Source organism: Oncorhynchus masou, chromosome 27 (assembly GCF_036934945.1).
Source record: "Oncorhynchus masou masou isolate Uvic2021 chromosome 27, UVic_Omas_1.1, whole genome shotgun sequence".
Classification (NCBI taxonomy): domain Eukaryota; kingdom Metazoa; phylum Chordata; class Actinopteri; order Salmoniformes; family Salmonidae; genus Oncorhynchus; species Oncorhynchus masou.
In genome coordinates, this window is record NC_088238.1 from 28,974,757 (window position 1) to 28,991,208 (window position 16,452).

Sequence of the window (16,452 nt, forward strand, 5' to 3'; positions counted from 1 at the left end):
TGGATGGCTGGTACAGACTGACACACACAGAGGCATGCGTACACACACACACAAGCATGCACACACACTTCTGGAAAAAAAACAGAGAAAATATACTAACATATCTTTATACTAACATGTCCAGTCCAGTATAATGTGTCTAGTGTCCAGTATGTCATGTCCACTAGTTAGTACATGTATGGACCACAGGAGGTTGGTGGCACCATAATTGGGGAGGACGGGCTTGTGTTAATAGCTGGAGCAGCATAGGTGGAATGGTAGCAATACATCCATTTCATCTGTTCCGCCCATCATTATGAGCCGTCCTCCTCTCAGCAGCCGCCTCTGGTATGGACACTGTATGGACACTGACTGAGCTGTCATTGAGAAACAAAAGTATCCAGGAGGTAATCCTTGAAGTTGTTGCAAAACTACGCCCCCCTTCTGTGTCTTCTCACCACGTGGAAAAGCAAAACGTTCCCATGATGCTTCATCCAATATGGCTGCGCCCCGGCATCAGGCATGTGTGTAAACACAGTTAGTCTATACATTGTTGTTTTCATACAAATTTGAAACGTGGATTACATATATTTTTTAAACATACATCAGAAAAATAGACACGTCAAAAATGAAGATCAAATCCAAGTCGTCGTATCATAAATCTGAGAACACATTCAGGGTGAGTGTTGTTGGGAATCGGTGTAGCACAGTTGTTAGCATAGCTATCGACGACTGCTTAGCTATTGCATTGAACATAACAAAATATTTGTTAATATGCATAGCCATCTCTCATGCCTGGTTTTCATAATGTCTGAACAGTTTCAAATCAAACATTTTTTCCCATTGCTACGATTAATGAATCAACAAGCGAAGCTGCTTGAATATGTTAAATATCATATGTAGCCTAGCTAGCGAGGCATTTCATTACTGTAACGTTAATACACCACAGAAAGTAGCTAACTCGATCGTTTGCTTTACAGTTTCTCACGTTTGCTGAAAGGCTTGCCAATGTCAATATCGACGTCATCCATCGCATTGACAGAACTGGAAGTTATGATGAGGTATGCGTTCTCTGTTAGACTGCAGCTCCCCTATTAAATTTGTTAAAAATTACGTTTTTTTTCGTTGTTAATATCATTCCATGGCATGTAACCCTGTTTTCCGTTGTAGGAGGTAGACACTTACTTTTCAGAAGGGCTGACAAAATGGAGGGACCTGAATTTGACAGAGCATTTCAGTAAGTACATAACTCGTCACACCAAGGAGCTTCACATCTACTATCACATCTGGCCCAATACATGTTTTTGTCAAGCTTCCAAACATGTTCCCATGAGCAGAACCCAGTGACTAATCTGAAACCCTGTTCCTCAGCCACCTTCCTGAGGGAGGTGTCCAACAAGAGCCAGTCCTTCAACCTTCTGGTGTTCCATCAGAGGTCTATAGTGGAGAGCCTGAAGACTCACCTTAGTACCAAGAACAGCCTTGCCTGCCAGCCTCTACTGGAGTATGTACCTGAGATTACTGTGTGTGTGTGTGTGTGTGTGTGTGTGTGTGTGTGTGTGTGTGTGTGTGTGTGTGTCTGTGTGTGTGTGTACCTGAGATTACAGTGTGAGGCTGAGGAGGAAGGTACAAACTATAGATAGGAATATGTTCTGTAGAAGGTTCCTAAATTTGCCAATAAATATTGCACACAAGCTTCATATAATGTGGAAACAAATGTAATGTTTGTTCTTCATTGGCAAGCTTGTTGCTTGCAGTGTGTGTGCTGCAAATCACAACTTTTTCCTCCGTTATGCATCAGCCTGGTGGTCCAGCTGGCTCGGGACCTCCAGATGGATTTCTACCCCCACTTCCCTGACTTCTTTGTCATCATCACCTCTCTCCTGGAGACCCAGGACACCGAGATACTGGAGTGGGCCTTCACCTGCCTCTCCTACCTCTACAAGTACCTCTGGAGACTCATGGTCAAGGACATGACCAAGATGTACAGGTGAGACTGGGCCTTAGGCCTACCTGGCTGCAGTAGGAGTAGACAGAAGGTGCTAGAAGCTCCAGCGTTATTGTTGTCATCGTCTCCTATCTATGTCATATTGGCGTATATGACATCTGTGTTTACTTATCTCTCCTTCTCCCCTACAGCTTGTACAGTACACTGTTGGCACACAAGAAGGAACACATACGAAAGTTTGCTGCAGAGAGTTTTTCTTTTCTGATGAGAAAGGTGTGTTGTGGTCTTACCTAGTTGGCGTCCAGTGGTGATGAAATCAGATCTGATTGAATGAATTGTATTGATGCCCGCCAGGTGCCAGATCTTGACGCCCTTCTCAACCACATGTTCCTGGACCTGGAGGAGCACCCTGGGAAGGCAGAGGGGGTGGGACAGCTGCTGTTTGAGATGTGTAAAGGAGTCCGCAACATGTTCCACTCCTGCGCTGGCACGGTGAGTTCATTAGGGCATACAGTAGGAAATAGGAGATTAGACTCTTTGCGAAAAAGGTTAACAAAGTGGAGTCTTATGCGTGTATATTCAGTTGAAAGATCTTTCATTCACAACCCTTTTCTGTTGTATCCTTCTTCCCTCTCCTCTCCTCCAGGCCCTCCCAATTGCTCTGAGGAAGCTTGGACCAAGTGCTGACCAGGAAGTATCTCTACCCTGGGATGCTGTCAGAGAGGCACTGGATCAAATGGCCCAGGCAGCAGCCGATCACGTAGAGAAAGAGCACTTCCTGGTTCTGTGGGAGTCTCTACAGGTTACAGAGCATTTTTTACCTCACAACTGGTTCTGCATAGTGCCAATGTAAACTCTTTGTAGGCCTCTGTGACAGATGGGTTGTTGTCGTCTGTCTGTCGGACTGTTTGAGTGATACTGTTCATTATCCTGGTCCAGGGCTGTTTAACTGTGACTGTTTTTGTCTTTCTCTAGGCGTGTGTGAGTGAGGCCCTACGGAACCTGAATAAGACCGATGTTGATGAGGAGGGTCAGGCCTCCGACCACTTGGAGCGTCTGCTCTTCATCCTCCATACCCTGGTGGGACACCGCAACGGAGCCAAGATCACCAAGCCAGACGCTGTCTGTCAGGTAGGGCCGGGGGGGGGGGGGTCACCATTTATCTGTGCGACATGAATAAGTAAAACTAAGAATAAGCATAGAGTTTGTTCTGTGTTCAGAGGCTGTGTGTATCTCTGTATGTATTTGACAGTCTCCATTTATACTGTATACATTTACATAGAAGAATACTTTGTGTCCATTTCATTTTCAGATCACACTTTTGCCTTTGAACCCAGTTTGGTTTCAAATCTGACTGTTGGCATCATATGTATAGATTCCTCTGGTGTTTTTGTCCTTCTCTGTGCCTCTGTAGGCAGTTCATGAGTTGCTCCAGACCCCAGCCCTCCCAGGACCCTGCTGTAGACTCGTGCTCCAGATCATCTCCTCTCTACTGCTGGGGGAGAATGTCTCCCTGCCAAACACACTCACACAGGACACGGTCAAAAAGGTGTTCAGCAGTGGGATGGACCAGGACCTGATACTGGAGTTCACTAAGGAGATGTTCACCATGAAACGGTTTGAACAGGTACGTGGACTAATCTCATCAATACACCAGGCAATTTCATCCTAGCTGACTCCGGCAGAGTAAGCTTCCTTCACTGGACTTCGATAACGTAATCTCTCTCCTTTCTGCCACTCCATATGTCTCTCTCTCTCCTCACCCCTCCCTCTTCTCTCCATCTCTCTCCAGTTCTTCCTGCCCAGTCTGCTACAGTACCTAGAGGGTTTTTTCTCCAGTCAAGACTCTGTGTCTCGTCTCTCTGCCACGGAGGTGCTGGTCAGTCTCATCCTGGCTAAAGCCCCGCCCCCTACAGACGGCTCCATGGCCTTCGAGACCTACCCCCTGGTCTTCACCGGAAAGACCCCCGGTAAGGAGCCAGGTGATGGGACAGAGAAGGTGTCAGTACCAGAGTTGATCCTCTCTCTGATCAGCCTACCACACGACCCGAACCAGACCATCACTGACCTGTCCCTGCCCTGGGCAGCCCTGGTCCTCCTGCCCCACCTCAGACCACTGGCAGCAGGGTGTGTCGTTCCCAGTCTGACAGCCCTCCTCAATCGCCTGCTACTGAATGTGGAGAGAGAAGCGCTGGGGAAAGGTATTGCTTGCCCTTGTTTGCTCTTATCTGTGAAATAGTTGAACGTTGTGTTCCATTCAATGTTTGCTCTTATCTGAAATACAGATGAATGTTGTGTTTTATTCAATGCACATTTGTTCTAGCTCCTAACTGTCCCTCCAGTAGTAACCCAGGAGCTGGTAAAATAAAGATCTCTCCCCTTTTCTGTCCTCTAGGCGGTCTGTTTGTGGCCAGGCAGGCCCTCAGCTCCCTGCTCAGTCTGAATGGATCTGCTGAGGTTCTCTCCCTGGTGCCAGTGGAGCGGGTCAAGCCCATCATCCAGTAAGTACTAAAAGTAGAGAAATATCACCAGCTCTTGGAGACTAGTTCCCATTTAGTGGGAATAACTGCTGTGACCAGAGATAAAGCTTTGGATTGGTACAGTAAATCTGTGTGAGTTTGTTGGTGCCATTAATGTTTGGCTATATAATCTGGTAACTGGTTTTGTTCTCGTAATTGGTGCACTTTGACCCTGATCAACTTCCTGTGTTTGTGTGTGTCACAGGAAGTTCCCAACAGACATGTCGGCTCTGTTGCTAGGAGACCTCTACTACACCCGGCTGTCAGTCAACGGCTGCTCCGAGCACCTATCCCACGGTGCTCTGCTCGACCTGCATCAGATGCTGCACGTCAACCTATCCTCCAACAGCTCCAAAGTATGGAAGTAGATTGAATTATTTGTTTAGATTGAATTATTATGGGTACTTTGTTAGTTAGTTGCGTTTAAACTGTGACCTAACCCTCTCCACCATGCTTCCTCCCTCAGATCCGCTTGCTGACACTGAGGATTCTGACCCACTTTGAGGCTGAGCTCAAACCGTCAGAGGTTGGTACAGAACAACCAAATGATGTCTTGTAAATTGATAATTATGTCTTTATTTGCTCAAGCCAATTGAATTCGTTCACATGGCAGAAGATAATTGAGAGAACTTTCCATTTTGAGCCTAAATGGACAATAACAACACATTTGAACTCTGATTCTCTCTGCGTTCTCAGAGTGAGGACAGTGTGGAGGTCCAGCCTGTGTTTGCAGTGTGTTTTCAGGCTGAGTTGGTCCCTGCCTCCGTGCAGGACTACAGAGAGAAGCTGCTGCACCTCAGGAAGCTCAGACATGACCTGGTAGAGAGATCACTACCCCAGGGGACACAGGGGACCTTCCAACAGGTACCCAGAACATAAAACTTAGATTTGGAACCTAAAACGTAGATATGGGAACCTAGATTTCGAAACAGACTCGGGACCTTTGATTAACGTTTGATTATCTTACGTGGATGATTAAGTCAAGTTCTGCATCTTCCATTTGCAGGTGCCTCTACGCTATCTTATGTCCATGCTGTTCGTCAACTTCAAACCCCTGTGGGACCCAGTCATTGAACTCATAGTGTAAGAACACACAACCACAATAAATCTAAAGGATCATACTCTACGACCTTTTAACCCCCCCCCCCCCCCAAATAACGCAGTTCATCTCTTCCTCGTGTTGTGTCTCTCTCTCTCCAGGACCCATGCCAGAGGAATGGACAACAAAGACTTCTGGAGGGTCTACCATGAGCAGCTGGAGTTGGTGGCAGGTCTTGCTGGTGAGTGCATGCTCATTTGTGATCTGTTTTTCTAACACTGTGATGAGCTATTTGTGTCGCCGTATAAAACAATCAAGAAAATGTCCTGTCTAACAGAAAAGGAGCTGCGTGAAGGCGACGATGATGATGAAGATGGCGGCTCGGAGCTGCAAGGGGAGCCGGGCTGTGATGTCATCGAGAGCGGGGACGTTGGGGTGCTGTTCCTGCAGCGTCTGAAGATGACCTCTGACCCCAGCGATAGGACAGACTTCACTAACTTCAGGGGCCTGCTGTGGAGGGCCATGGCTCTGGTCCCTGACCGCGTAGAACCACGCAGTAGGGAGCTCAGTCCACTGCTGCTACGATTCATCAGGTTCGCCCTACACTATACCCTACACACGACTAGAGACTGCAGCCTTGCACACTACACTGCCCTCCTACGGAGAGGAACCTCTGGTCTTTTCATTTTGAGGAGGAGGCGAGGAGACCAGACGCAATAAATCTTAAGAAAGGCTTTTGAGAAAGAGCACCATTGACCACTGTCTTAAATGACCCTATGCCCCTCCCCTCTCACGATTGGCAGGAATGAGTTCTACCAAGCTGACCTGTTGGTGGCGCCTACTCAGGACCTGAGGAAGAGAAGCAGTCCTGCTGCCATGGAGGCTAGCATGGTGGGAGAGGAAGAGGAGGACAGGGAGGAGGAGGAGGAGGCTAGACCAGAGAGGAAGATGCCACCAAAAAGAGCAGCAGCCAAGTAAGAGATGATCATGTTGAGGATTTTGGAAATAAAACATATTATTTTTGTTTCACAATGCATTTTCAGTGCCATATCATATTTTCTAAAGACATTTTAATTTCTTTCCCAGGCAACTCATCGCTCACCTGAAGGTGTTTGCCAAGTTCACCAACCCTCGCTCTCTGTACCTGGAGAATAGCCTCAATGAGCTGTATACTCAGGTAAACTTACCTATCTCACCTATCATCATCAAATCTAATTGTATTTGTCACATGCGCCGAGTACAACATGTGTAGACATTAAAGTGAAATGCTTACTTACAAGCCCTTAACCAACAATGCTTTAAGAAGTTTTAATAAGTGTTGAGTAAAAAAAAGAGTAAAAAGTTGAAAATTAAAGTAACAAATAAGTTAATGGCAGCAGTTAAATAACAATAGCGAGGCTATAATACACGGGGTTCCGGTACAGAGTCAATATGCGGGGTCACCAGTAAGTCGAGGAAATATGTACATGTAGGTAGAGTTAAAGTGACTATGCATAGATAATAAACAAAGAGTTGCAGCAGTGTAAAAGAGGGGTCTGGGTAGCCCTTTGATTAGCTGTTCAGGATTCTTATTGCTTGGGGGTAGAAGCCTTTTGGTCCTAGACTTGGCGCTCCTGTACCACTTGCCGTGCAGTAGCAGAGAGAACAATCTATGACGACGGTGGCTGGAGTCTGACAATTTTTAGGGCCTTCCTCTGACACCGCCTGGTATAGAAGTCCTGGATGGCAGGAAGCTTGGCCCCAATGAGGTTATGGGCAGCACGCACTACCCTCTGTAGTGCCTTGCGGTCAGAGGCTGAGCAATCATCATACCAGGCAGTGAGACAACCAGTCAGAATGCTCTCGATGGTGCAGCTGTAGAACCTTATATCAAATTTTTTCAATCCCCTGAGGACGATTAGGCTTTGTCGTGCCCTCTTAACGACTGTCTTAGTTTGTTTGGTCCATGATAGTTTGTTGGTGATGTGGATAACAAGGAACTTGAAGCTCTCAACCTGCTCCACTACAGCCCCGTCGATGAGAATGGGGGCGTGCTCGGTCCTCTTTTTCCTGTAGTTCACAATCATCTCCTTTGTCTTGATCACGTTGAGGGAGAGGTTGTTGTCCTGGCACCACATGGCCAGGTCTCTGACCACCTCCCTGTAGGCTGTCTAGTCGTTGTCGGTGATCAGGCCTACCAATGTTGTGTCGTCGGCAAACTTAATGATGGTGTTGGAGTCGTGCCTGGTCATGCAGTCATGAGTGAACAGGGAGTACGGGACGGGACTGAGCACGCACCCCTGAGGTGCCCCCTTGTTGAGGTTCAGCGTGGCGGATGTGTTGTCAGGAAGTCCAGGATCCAGCTGCAGAGGGAGGTGTTTAGTCCCAGGGTCCTTAGCTTTGTAATGAGCTCTGAGGGCACTATAGTGTTGCGCGCTGTGCTGTAGTCAATGAACAGCATTCTCACATAGGTGTTCCTTTTGTCCAGGTAGGAAAGGGAAGTTTTGAGTGCAATAGAGATTGCGTCATCTGTGGATCTGTTTGGGCGGTATGCAAATTGGAGTGGGTCTGGGATAAGGGTGTTGATGTGATTCATGACCAGCCTTTCAAAGCACTTCATGGCTACAGACATGAGTGCTACAGGTCAGTAGTCATTTAGGCAGGTTACCTTAGTGGTCTTGGGCACAGGGACTGCTTGGAACATGTTGGTATTACAAACTCAGTCAGGGATATGTTGAAAATATCAGTGAAGACCCTTGCCAGTTGGTCAGCGCATGCTCAGAGTACACGTCCCGGTAATCCGTCTGTCCCTGCGGCCTTGTGAATGTCGACCTGTTTAGAGGTCTCACTCACATCAGCTACTAGCATGAAATCACTCTCGGCTGTTCTCGCTATATGCCTATTTTACCATGCATTAACTGTATACTCAATTAAACATATTTATCCGACCCGTTATCAGCCTTTCTACCTAAACAGCGGGTAGTCTCTGTCAGTGTACTGCTATCAGTGTGTGACTGTGTGTCTGTTCAGTTGCTGTGCCACCAGGACCAGCAGATTCAGAGGGCAGCATTGGAGTGTGTTCTGACCTACAAAGACCCCAACGTCCTCCCCTACAAGTAAGTCTGCTCTCTGGCTTATTTCCGAACGACACTGTCGCGCAACGTCTCGTCTTACCTCTTGTCGTAACACACCTTCAGTCCTTTTACAGTCTGCCAGGCGTAAAACCTACTTTCCAAAATCACCATTTAACATTTTTTTGTTCAGGTGATCGGAGTAAGAGTAAGGGATACTGTAATAACTGTTATGGACTCCCGGTCCTTCAATGGGAGTCATTGTTACCAGTGCTGATAGAGATCAGAGACATCACTGGCCCTCTCAGGTTCCACTGAGCAGGAATGTTAACCTCCATCCAGAACCACAGATCTGACGGGAGTTCCTCTCTCGACTTCCCTTATTAAACTATCCATTTACTAACCGTTTCCCATCTAACATCACTGAGAGCAGAATGATGGAAGGAAATAGGAGTTCTGTTATTTCATTTCCCATAGTGTACCACTGACAGAGTTCACAGAATCAGCCTGGAGACCCTGTGTAGACCCTGTCAACAACATTGCTCTGGTGCCTCTTTGAAGCTGTACAGGCCGATAGTCTTGTGGGTTTGCTAATATATCTTGATTCAGTATCTGGTGGCAGGCCATTTGATACACGGTCTTTCTGTGTTTGCTGTGATATAGTAATGAAATGTCTTCATCCGATGTCTTTTTCTTTATCTGAAATGTCTTGTGCTTCTGGACCCAAAGTCTATTGAATGTCTTTGACGTGACTGTTGTGTACAGGGAGAATCTGGAGAGGCTGCTGGATGACAAACACTTCAAGGATGAGATCGTTCACTTCAACATCTCAGAGGAGCAGGCCGTGGTGGACGCCTCGCACAGGGCCCAGCTTATCCCACTGCTTATGAGGTGTGTGTGTGTGCGTGTGCGATTACTCTTGTTTGTTATTACTCGTCTGTGTCTTCAAGTGAACTTAAACCTGTGGCCTATTTATGTGTCACCTTTACTACTCCAATATAACCCCCCCCCACCCCCCTCCTCTAACCTAACCTCTGTAGGGTTCTGTTTGGGCGGATGCGCAGTAAGACTGGCAGTAAGTTCCAGAGCAAGTCTGGCGCCATGCAGCGTTCCTCCATCGTGCTGAGGTTCCTGGCAGGATGCCAGTCTGAGGAGCTGGGCATGTTCATTGACCTCCTGCTGGAGCCCGTCTGCCACCACGGACAGGGTAGGGCGCCCTCCGACATGTGATATACAACCTGTATGGGAGCGGAGTGTTTCTCGTCTTATTCCTCAGTGAATGGCTCTGTTGCCCCGTCTCATCGGTCTGTTCGGCCGTTATGTTGTAGCTTTAGCCTAGTTGTGTGTGTGTGTGTGTGGACGTGTTTGTTTTAAAAGTGTGACATTCGAACACTTTAGAACTCTTCTTCTTTCTCTCTCTATTTTCTTCTCCCCTCCCCTCCCTCTCTCCAGGTCTGTGTCTAGCTGCAGTAGACAAAGCGATATCCGAGACGGACTTCTCTGCCGTCCTTCCTCTGGGTCGGCAGCACAGCCTGCTGAACATAGTCAACACAGTCATCAGTAAACTGGGCCACCTCATCAACACTCACCTGCCCAGGGTGCTGCAGATCCTGCTATGTGTCACCGCCTCTGTCTCCACCATCCTCAACCAGAGAGAACAGGTATTTACACAGAAACCTACTGTATGTTCTCTGTTGGACCAGGGGACAGACCAGGGGCGGCAGGGTTGTCTAATGGTTAGAGCGTTGGACTAGTAACCGAAAGGTTGCAAGTTCAAATCCCCTAGCTGACAAGGTTCTGCCCCTGAACAGGCAGTTAACCCACTGTTCCTAAACTACCACTAAAAATAAGAATTTGTTCTTAACTGACTTGCCTAGTTAAATAAAGGTAAAATTAAAAATAAATGTAACTAGAGGCTGCTGAGTGAGTAGGAGTGCTGATTTACGATCAGTTTTTCCTTTTTTGATCACAATTAAAATTATTATTTGGACAGGGGGCAACCTGATCCTAGATCAGCACTCCTACTGAGAGAAGCTTGATAATAAGCTCCTGGGTTCTATGCATAGTAACTTTAACTCTACCTACATGTACATATTACCTCGACTAACCAGTGCCCCTGCACATTGACTCTGTACTGGTACCCCCTGTATATAGCTTTGCTATTGTTATTTTACTGCTGCTCTTTAATTATTTGTTACTTATATTTCTTTAAACTGCATTGTTGGTTAAGGGCTTGTGAGTAAGCATTTCACTGTAAGGTCTACACCTGTTGTATCCGGGCACATGTGACAAAATCAAATCAGATTTGATGTCTCTTGAGAAAAACGTTTAGTAAAGTTTCAAGTCGGTAGCTCTGGTCTTGGGCAGGAGCTGCAGTGTAGCCATTGTGGCTGTATGCCGCAGCTCTCCCTCTGAGACCTATACTAGAACAGGAGGCTCGGAGAGGCTTGCCCTGGCAGTTGCAGGTGTGAGCATGTATAAAGCATGTTGATGTTCATGTATGGTACTGCACACAAACATGGCTTTTTAGGACAAAGTTAAAGTTGTTTTGTCGCCTCTTGTTTTTTTTTTCTACTCTTTGCAGCTGAAAGGCTAAAAATAGATGAACAGGTTTTAAAAACTCCACAATGTTTTTTTCTTCCTCTCTCTGCCCAGTTAAAGGCCGGCTGTATCGCTCCTCTGAAGAACCTGAGGCGCCTGGGGGTCCTGAGGATCCAGGACTTCTTTGATGGCTTTGACTCGTACAGCTTCACCCCAGATGAGCTCGATGCCGTCTTCCAGGCTATCGTCTGGCCCCAGGTCTGCCGTCTGCCAACAGAGGGCCCCTACTCCCCCACCCCCCTCCTCAAACTCATCCACGTCTGGAGCAAGAATGCCAGGTAAGCTTATCAAACAGTCTTTGTGTTGAGACTTCAGCTGCACTAAGGCCAAGTCCTTTTCACAATGAGATCAGTATGTTAATGGGAGAATGTTTCTGGCAACAATCCAGTTACCAGTGTGGAACTAGGAGGAATTTGCCATGACCCAGTGGTAGGTGACAGATTCAACCTGTCTGAAAGTGGCCACCTTCTCTCTCCTCCTTCTACCGCCTCTCTCCTCCTCTCTCAGGTACTTCCCCCTCCTGGCCAAGCAGAAGTCTGGTCACCCGGAGTGTGACATCCTCCTCAACGTGTTCGCCCTGCTCTCCGCCAAGAATGTCTCCACCCAGACCGTTGCCATGGTGATGGACATCGCCGAGTCCTTGGTGACCACGAAGGACCTTCTGGTTTCGGAGGGTGAGGAGGCGGAGCTGAGCGTCAATGGCAGTGTGTTCCCCCAGCCACCAGAGGGAGCCTACATCTCTTTGGGTGAGGCCTATGGACAACATATAGAATACGCAAATGCAATGTTTACAGGGGCACTGCTAGTATATGCAAATGCTACTAATAAAAGTAAATACTAAACAGTATAACGATGGACCAGACTAGGAAGTTTTTCCTCGTTTGGTGACTTGGAAAAACTATGGGCTCTAGTAGGTATAAGCAAATGCAAAATAGGTTGAATACAAAGTTTTTAACGTTTGTAATCAATAAAAAATCCTTGTAAATAATAGCAAATACAAAGCGTGCACATTGATAAAAGTGCAGAAATGAATGGTTTGTTTGTGTTGTTCAGAGCATCTGACCCAGGGTGCCAGGCTACTCCTGCCCCACATCTCCACCCTGCTACAGTACCTCAGTGGCATCGTACGCAGCTCTGTCAGACTCAAGAAGAAGAAGTTTAGATCCCAGGTGGCCAAGGAGCTCAACATCCTCTCAAAGTAAGTTCCTTCGGTCCTCACATCCTTCTGCGTCCTTTATGAAGCGTTGACTACTGTGCTGTGGCGACGTGCTGACTTTGTGATCGTTGTAGACCAGGGCTCTCCAACCCTGTTCCCAGAGAGCTACTGTACCGTCCTGTAGGCTTTCACTCCAACCCCAGTTGTTTACTAAACCGACTCCGGCTTATCAACCACCTAATTATTAGAATAAGATGTGCTAGATTGTGTTTGGAGCGAAAACCTACAGGACTGCAGCTCTCCGGGAACAGGGTTGGAGAGTCCTGTTGTAGACAGTCGAATAATCTCTTAACGCCAACTGATCATAGATGGCGTATTCTAGCCCCTGCTCTTTGTGATCTTATCACAGCTCTCCCTCTCAGGTTTCAGGTCGTTGTATGGTGGTGATGATAGTTATGGGTTCCACAGGCTAATGTCATGATCCCTCTCTCCTCTCCAGGCTCAGCAGGTTTGTGAGTGATAAGGACCAGAGCTCAGTGCTCATCCGCCTGCTGCTGCCATACCTCCAGAAGGCCCGCAACCCACAGGTACAACGACGTGTTACTGTTCTAGGGATATGTTGTGTCTGTGTTGTGGTTTGTTTGTTTAGGCTTTCGCGCTGTATTGGATTGTTCGTCATGCCAGGTTGTGTTACGTTATACCATGGTATGTGTTACATGAGCTCCCACTCATTATTGATCTGGCCTGTCATTTCCTTGCGTTGTGATAGGTTATATGTTATAATGTTACGCTCATGAGCATTTGCCGTGTAGCTCAGTTTGGAAGAGCACAGCGCTTGCAACGCCAGGGTCGCGGGCTCGATTCCCACCGGGGACCGGTACGAAAATGTGTGCACTCACGACTGTAAGGTCTGGATAAGAGCGTCTGCTGAACGACTCGAATGTAAATGTACTTCCCTTCCCTTGTGTTTCAGGAGACCGAGATTGACATCCTGTCTACAGTCCAGAACCTGCTAAGACAGTGTTCTAATCCCGCCTACTTCCTCAAGCCTATCAGTAGACTGTTCTCCATCCTCCATAACAAGCTGCCCAGGCAGGCCCTCACCTCTGTCTTCCAGGTAGGACCTCAGGCCCCCGTAGCCTGACTCCAGATGTGTGTGTTCTGTTGCGCTCACTCATTTTCACATCTTTAGCTGCTGAAGCCGAGCCTTACGTGCTCCCCGTTACTGATATCTAGTGGTCCGTATGATGTGAATCGCAGAAGGTTTACCTGTGTTACTGTCTCCCCACAGACTCTGGGAGACCTGGAAGGGGGACTGAAGTACATCACAGATACAGCTGCTAAGGTAGGGCTCGAAAAACCACACACACACAGGAACAAACAACCCATGTTTATCACACACACAGCCATGTATAACCGTCGGCCCTTTCTCTCCCTCCAGTTGAATGCGTTTGACAGTCGTCACCTGGACGAGGTGTACTTCGACGTGCGTCTCACAGCCTTCCAGGAGGCCACCAGGAGGATCAACGACATGGACACGCTGGATATGAACTTCATCTACACCGTGATGCACAACTGTTTCGCCTCCTTCGAGGTGAGACCCAACACACGCACGGCAGACACACGGGAGAGATCAGACACTACAGACGGGGGTGACGCTGCAGTCCGGTCTCTTGACTATTGCGCCGACATTGGTCGTATCTTGGAACGCTCCCGTCTTATTTTAGATGTCCTGTTCACTTTATGAATCAATAAATGTATCCGTATGTAGCTTTCGACAAACCATTTGTGGCGCATATTGCTTAACATGTGTCCATGCATGTCTGTGGTTTTTGCTCTTCGTTTTCTGATGGTTGTGGAAATAATTGAATCTTCAAAGGAATATTAACAGCAATGTAATTTGTCCATTCATTGAATTCAACCATCTTCCTTCCTGTGTTGTAGATTGGAGACATGTCCCTGGCTGACAACGCCACCTTGTGTCTGTCTGCTGTTCTTACACGTCTGGCTGCAGTGGGTCGGGGAGACGAGGACTACAAGGAGATAGTACAGTACACCATACTGGACGCAGTCAGGAAAGGACTGAGGAGCAAGACTGAGGTTAGCACACACACACACACCACACACACACACACACACACACACACGAGAACTTGGGTCCAGTGTGTCTCTCCTGTGTTCTCAGAGTGTGCAGCATGACTACACCACAGTGCTGGCGTGTCTGGTGAAGACCTTCCCCACCCGTAGAGACTTCAGAGATCTGGTGCAGCTCACCGACTACAACGACCCCGAGTCTGACTTCTTTGAGCACATGAAGCACATCCAGGTAAGACTTCAGTCACTGTTCCAATATTCACACCGGCACACTACAGGGATGGAAGCAACGTGTTGGGCGTGCGTTCTAAGTGGTATACCAGTATAGATTTCAGAACATTGTGTGTGCCGGGAAAATGCACTGTTTAGCCTGGTTTCGGGGCAACTTGGATTGTAGCCATACAGCCGACGCTCTGCAAATGAGTCAGGATGCGTGGTGTTCAGCCCAGCGCTTAATGTTTTGTCTCTCAGATCCACCGCAGGGGTCGCGCTCTGAGGAAGTTCGCCAAGCAGCTGACGGAGGGTACGGTTGTGATGTCATCACGTTCCCTCCAGACCTACATCATGCCCTACGCCATGACTGCCCTCTTCGACGAGAAGATGCTCAAGGTCAGTTACACAACACACTGAATAATGCTATCCTTCTTTCTGGAGTGTGTGTGTGTAACGTGTGTGTTTGTGTGTGTAACCTGTGTGTGTGTGTGTTTGTGTGTGTGACCTGTGTGTGTGTGTGTGTGTGTAACCTGTGTGTGTGTGTGTGTGTGTGTGTGTGTGTGTAACCTGTGTGTGTGTGTGTGTAACCTGTGTGTGTGTGTGTAACCTGTGTGTGTGTGTGTGTAACCTGTGTGTTTGTGTGTGTAACCTGTGTGTTTGTGTGTGTAACCTGTGTGTTTGTGTGTGTAACCTGTGTGTTTGTGTGTGTAACCTGTGTGTTTGTGTGTGTAACCTGTGTGTGTGTGTGTGTGTGTGTGTGTGTAACCCTGTGTGTTTGTGTGTGTAACCTGTGTGTTTGTGTGTGTAACCTGTGTGTTTGTGTGTGTGTGTGTAACCTGTGTGTTGTGTGTGTGTAACCTGTGTGTAACCCTGTGTGTTTGTGTGTGTAACCTGTGTGTTTGTGTGTGTAACCTGTGTGTTTGTGTGTGTAACCTGTGTGTTTGTGTGTGTAACCTGTGTGTTTGTGTGTGTAACGTGAGTGTGTGTGTGTAACCTGTGTGTGTGTGTGTGTGTGTAACCTGTGTGTGTGTGTGTGTAACCTGTGTGTTTGTGTGTGTAACCTGTGTGTGTGTGTAACGTGTGTGTTTGTGTGTGTAACCTGTGTGTTTGTGTGTGTAACATGTGTGTTTGTGTGTGTAACATGTGTGTTGGTGTGTGTAACCTGTGTGTTTGTGTGTGTAACCTGTGTGTTTGTGTGTGTAACATGTGTGTTTGTGTGTAACATGTGTGTTTGTGTGTGTAACCTGTGTGTTTGTGTGTGTAACGTGTGTTTGTGTGTGTAACGTGTGTTTGTGTGTGTAACCTGTGTGTTTGTGTGTGTAACCTGTGTGTGTGTGTGTGTGTGTGTAACCTGTGTGTGTGTGTGTGTGTAACCTGTGTGTGTGTGTAACCTGTGTGTGTAACCTGTGTGTTTCTCTCTGTCCTGCAGAATGAGGGTATGACGTCAGCCTCGGTAGAGGTGATAGGAGCGGTGTGTAGGAGACTGACCTGGTCTAAATATCTCTACTACCTTAAACACTTTGTTCACATACTGCAGACTGGACAGGCTGAACAGAAACTGGCTGTCAGGTAGGTGTCTGTGTGTATCAGAGGGTGATATATATGTTTTGTTTTCCATTGGTACTGTTGTCTCATACCTGTGTCCATCCACAGTCTGTTGGTGACTGTTCTAGAGGCGTTCCACTTTGACCATGACACTCTGGAGAGAGAAATGGAGGCAGCTAAGACCAGGGCCAAAGAGGGTGAGTGAACAGACTGGACATCGGTGACCAAGAGGTCCCAATGAAGTAGATTATGATTTCCATCCCCAGCGTGTGGTATATTGATCAATGTTGCCTCTTTCTGTTTAGTTG

General features: G+C 47.4%; 1 protein-coding gene across 1 annotated transcript in view; it reads left to right on the forward strand.

The window, feature by feature from the left end:
- Positions 1–486: 486 nt before the first annotated feature.
- utp20 (UTP20 small subunit processome component) overlaps positions 487–16,452 on the forward strand; it is a 28,575-nt gene continuing 12,609 nt past the window's right edge. The window contains exons 1-37 of the mRNA XM_064939858.1: positions 487–658; positions 960–1,040; positions 1,150–1,216; positions 1,351–1,483; positions 1,781–1,969; positions 2,119–2,200; positions 2,282–2,419; positions 2,574–2,729; positions 2,903–3,058; positions 3,342–3,554; positions 3,720–4,128; positions 4,323–4,428; positions 4,652–4,802; positions 4,913–4,972; positions 5,143–5,310; positions 5,453–5,529; positions 5,647–5,726; positions 5,823–6,078; positions 6,289–6,459; positions 6,572–6,662; positions 8,495–8,580; positions 9,301–9,426; positions 9,576–9,742; positions 9,988–10,196; positions 11,191–11,414; positions 11,644–11,882; positions 12,190–12,334; positions 12,792–12,879; positions 13,266–13,409; positions 13,584–13,637; positions 13,734–13,886; positions 14,237–14,392; positions 14,478–14,618; positions 14,858–14,995; positions 16,029–16,168; positions 16,253–16,341; positions 16,450–16,452. The exon at positions 16,450–16,452 is cut by the window's right edge and continues 374 nt beyond it. Coding sequence (XP_064795930.1) covers positions 608–658; positions 960–1,040; positions 1,150–1,216; positions 1,351–1,483; positions 1,781–1,969; positions 2,119–2,200; positions 2,282–2,419; positions 2,574–2,729; positions 2,903–3,058; positions 3,342–3,554; positions 3,720–4,128; positions 4,323–4,428; positions 4,652–4,802; positions 4,913–4,972; positions 5,143–5,310; positions 5,453–5,529; positions 5,647–5,726; positions 5,823–6,078; positions 6,289–6,459; positions 6,572–6,662; positions 8,495–8,580; positions 9,301–9,426; positions 9,576–9,742; positions 9,988–10,196; positions 11,191–11,414; positions 11,644–11,882; positions 12,190–12,334; positions 12,792–12,879; positions 13,266–13,409; positions 13,584–13,637; positions 13,734–13,886; positions 14,237–14,392; positions 14,478–14,618; positions 14,858–14,995; positions 16,029–16,168; positions 16,253–16,341; positions 16,450–16,452 — 5,137 coding nt within the window. The 5' untranslated portion in view covers positions 487–607. The remainder of the gene's footprint in view (positions 659–959; positions 1,041–1,149; positions 1,217–1,350; positions 1,484–1,780; positions 1,970–2,118; positions 2,201–2,281; positions 2,420–2,573; positions 2,730–2,902; positions 3,059–3,341; positions 3,555–3,719; positions 4,129–4,322; positions 4,429–4,651; positions 4,803–4,912; positions 4,973–5,142; positions 5,311–5,452; positions 5,530–5,646; positions 5,727–5,822; positions 6,079–6,288; positions 6,460–6,571; positions 6,663–8,494; positions 8,581–9,300; positions 9,427–9,575; positions 9,743–9,987; positions 10,197–11,190; positions 11,415–11,643; positions 11,883–12,189; positions 12,335–12,791; positions 12,880–13,265; positions 13,410–13,583; positions 13,638–13,733; positions 13,887–14,236; positions 14,393–14,477; positions 14,619–14,857; positions 14,996–16,028; positions 16,169–16,252; positions 16,342–16,449) is intronic.